This window comes from Gossypium raimondii, chromosome 2, assembly GCF_025698545.1.
Source record: "Gossypium raimondii isolate GPD5lz chromosome 2, ASM2569854v1, whole genome shotgun sequence".
NCBI classification, from domain to species: Eukaryota; Viridiplantae; Streptophyta; class Magnoliopsida; order Malvales; family Malvaceae; genus Gossypium; species Gossypium raimondii.
Window position 1 is genome coordinate 9,035,346 of NC_068566.1, and position 2,702 is coordinate 9,038,047.

At 35.1% G+C, this 2,702-nt stretch overlaps 1 protein-coding gene across 2 annotated transcripts; it reads right to left on the reverse strand.

The window, feature by feature from the left end:
* Nucleotides 1–499: 499 nt before the first annotated feature.
* Nucleotides 500–2,321, reverse strand: LOC105787970 (protein RGF1 INDUCIBLE TRANSCRIPTION FACTOR 1). 2 transcript variants are annotated; one of them, XM_012614602.2, is made up of 4 exons: nt 2,115–2,321; nt 1,743–1,952; nt 1,213–1,428; nt 500–1,128 (listed from the first exon to the last, which is right to left on the reverse strand). In XM_012614602.2, the coding sequence occupies exons 1-4, from the start codon at nt 2,175–2,177 to the stop codon at nt 901–903; spliced, it is 717 nt and encodes a 238-aa protein (XP_012470056.1). In that variant the 5' UTR covers nt 2,178–2,321; the 3' UTR covers nt 500–900. The 2 variants fall into 2 exon arrangements, with proteins under 2 accessions (XP_012470056.1, XP_012470058.1); XM_012614604.2 differs by having other exon boundaries at nt 1,743–1,966; nt 2,115–2,300.
* Nucleotides 2,322–2,702: the final 381 nt, after the last annotated feature.

A 2,702-nucleotide genomic window follows, 5' to 3' on the forward strand; every position in this document is an offset into this window, starting at 1 on the left:
CAGTATTTCCTGAATAATAACATGGGGTGAATGCATGGCCATGGCTATGGAGGTTTCCATTAAAGGAAAACTAAGAGTTCCTAAAACCTTGGAAACAACATAATGATAATACTTTTCATCCCAAATGTAATGAAGACAAAGCACAGATTTGAGTACAAAACCACCCAACATCAAACAAGTATTAAGCCTTTAATTTTCATATATTTCTTAATCTTATTTAACTTGAATTAATTATTATTTCTTTTTCCTTCTAAAAACAAGAGCTACTTCCATTATAGTGCGTTTGGAGAGAAAACGTGTTGAAACTCTCGGAACAAAATAAAAAGAGAAAAATTCCACTTCGTACACCATTTTGGTTCAACTTCAACAACAAAATGCTCCAGAATTTATGGTCGCGTTTTTGACAAGATTTTCATGGCAGTGTTTAAGAACTTTGGTAGGAAAAGAATGTCACCACCACAGTACATCACTGCGACAATATATATAAAACAAAAGAATATTTATAAATTGTCTATTCATCACTCCATTAATTTCATTTTCACAGTATCATTTTAATTTCTCTTTATAAAATACATCCCATCTACTATATATAAATTATAATTGTATATACACGTTTTACACCACATATAATACAATAAAAAAGTTCAGTAAAAAATAAATAAAGTATCAAACGCCTACTCATCAAGCTACTGATCTTTCATCTTTATCATATCAAACCCATATCTTAAATTCAGTTCTGATTTTTTTTTTTGCTTATTTTTATGTACAATAATGACATTGGTATGGTGGTTTCCCTTCTAACACCGGCCTCTTGAGGCACAAGGCTCAGGTGCTGACATTGCCTGCTATATCAGTCGAGGTAAAAGTTATATATAGAAGTTCATTTTATTGTTGTTATTATTAGTATTCTATGATGAGACCTCCCATTGGAGCTCGATGAGGAACTCCCTTCCTCCGTTTGGCAGTCCTGTAATTCACGGCTGTTGGCGGCGGTGTCGACGGCCTAAAGCTTTGTACTTTGCTCTTTGTGCTTCCATTGCTAACACCATTCAATGACTCAGCATCTGACCCGTCTGTTTCCTTGCACATTTTCTTTTTCCTGATGAAGTTCTTTGATGTCCCAACAATCTAAAATGGTTTAATTACAACCATAAAAAATGTTAAGGGGCCAAAGATTGGAGGAATTATAGTAAATGCAGATGAATGAATTACCTTGCAACCAAGAGAACAGAAGCTGAAGGAATCAAGGAGGCTGCGCTCGCAGACTTGGCAGGTATTGGTGACACCTTTGCCAGGCCTAGGCTGAGGCCTTTCATTCAAGAACACAATCCTCGCACTGTTTATAATGTATGTTTGAATCCCTGTTATGTCTACGAATTTCTGAATCTCAGAAACCCTTATCACATCATGGTATGAAGATCTCCTTATCTGCATCAAACAATAACCCATCCCCAAATTTTAGCACCAAAAATTTGGTCAACAATGTCCTATTGTTGTTCTAAATAGTTTTAAGCTTTTTTGACTATTGAAAAGAAGAAGAAGAAGAGAGAGATTAAAAAAACAAATTAATTGCCTGTTGCCTTTTTGTCAATCACCCAAAGAAAAGGCACATGACATTGCTGAAATCAATGTACATTCATATAATTTTGTGCCTATGATCAAACAAGGATAACTTCATGATAATGGAATATATGTGTATGAATAGCCCAGAAATGGGAAAAAAATCCAACTACTTATGGTACCTGAATAGCTCTATGGTCTTTGTGATAAGCAAGGCAAAGAGAACAAAGAGCACCATTCATGCAATCCAAGCAATACATATTGCATTCACTCTTATGAGCGTCAGCATGGAGTTTGCATTGAACAAAAAAGCTTGTTTGTAGCAGTGGTCTCAGCCATGGCGGCCACTTCACTTCCTCTTTATCATCATCATAATCTGGACCACCTCCTCCCTGAATTATACCCCCTCCCCCCCCAAAAAAAAATATATCATCCCCATCATCTCAATGACAGTATCCTTTTACAACCAAATACTAATATAAAACCAAGAAAAAGAAAGTGATAATAGAGGAAGATAGATATATATAACTGAACAAGGTGGTTGAAGGGCTAACCATGATTCTTCTGCTTTTTGGTTTGATTTCTCTAACCGTTGTTTCTTGATCAATATTGATCATTTGGAGCCAGTTCTGGGAGAAAGAAGAAGAGGAAAAAAAAAAAAAAAAGGAGAAACTTTCTTGGAAAAACTTTTTAAAATTTTTCTCGGGAAAAAAGAAGGGGTGAGAAGAAGAGAGAAAACAAGTGGGGTTCCTTTGTAGTGGTGGGTGGTGGATGGGGGCATCGAAGGTGCTTATCTTTGGCTTAAAAGTCTTCAACCGAACCTCAATCCGAACCTAACCCAAAAGTAATATTAAATAAATAAAAATATATTTATTATTAGATGCGTTTATTTCAAGAAACTTCATCACCTTCTTAAATTTTCATTTAAAAAATTAAAAAAATGGTTTTCTTATTTTAAAAATTCATATAAATTTACTTGGACAGAATAGGTTGAGGCTGGCAATAGGGAACCCTGTAAGATGGATCATTTGATTAGACGTTTGGAAGGCCAAGATGTAGACACGTGGAAGGAGTAATGAATCAGCTAGAATACAAGGAGGGTGAAAACGCCATGTGTTAAAACTTATTTACTAAAATATGTG

Excerpts from the sequence above, each read along its gene's own strand:
- LOC105787970 (XM_012614602.2), bottom strand. The coding sequence starts at position 2,177 with ATGATCAATATTGATCAAGAAACAACGGTTAGAGAAATCAAACCAAAA. Across the intron at positions 1,953-2,114 it reads CAAAAAGCAGAAGAATCATG|GGAGGAGGTGGTCCAGATTA; the intron begins GTTAGCCCTTCA and ends GGTATAATTCAG. Across the intron at positions 1,429-1,742 it reads AAGACCATAGAGCTATTCAG|ATAAGGAGATCTTCATACCA; the intron begins GTACCATAAGTA and ends TGTTTGATGCAG.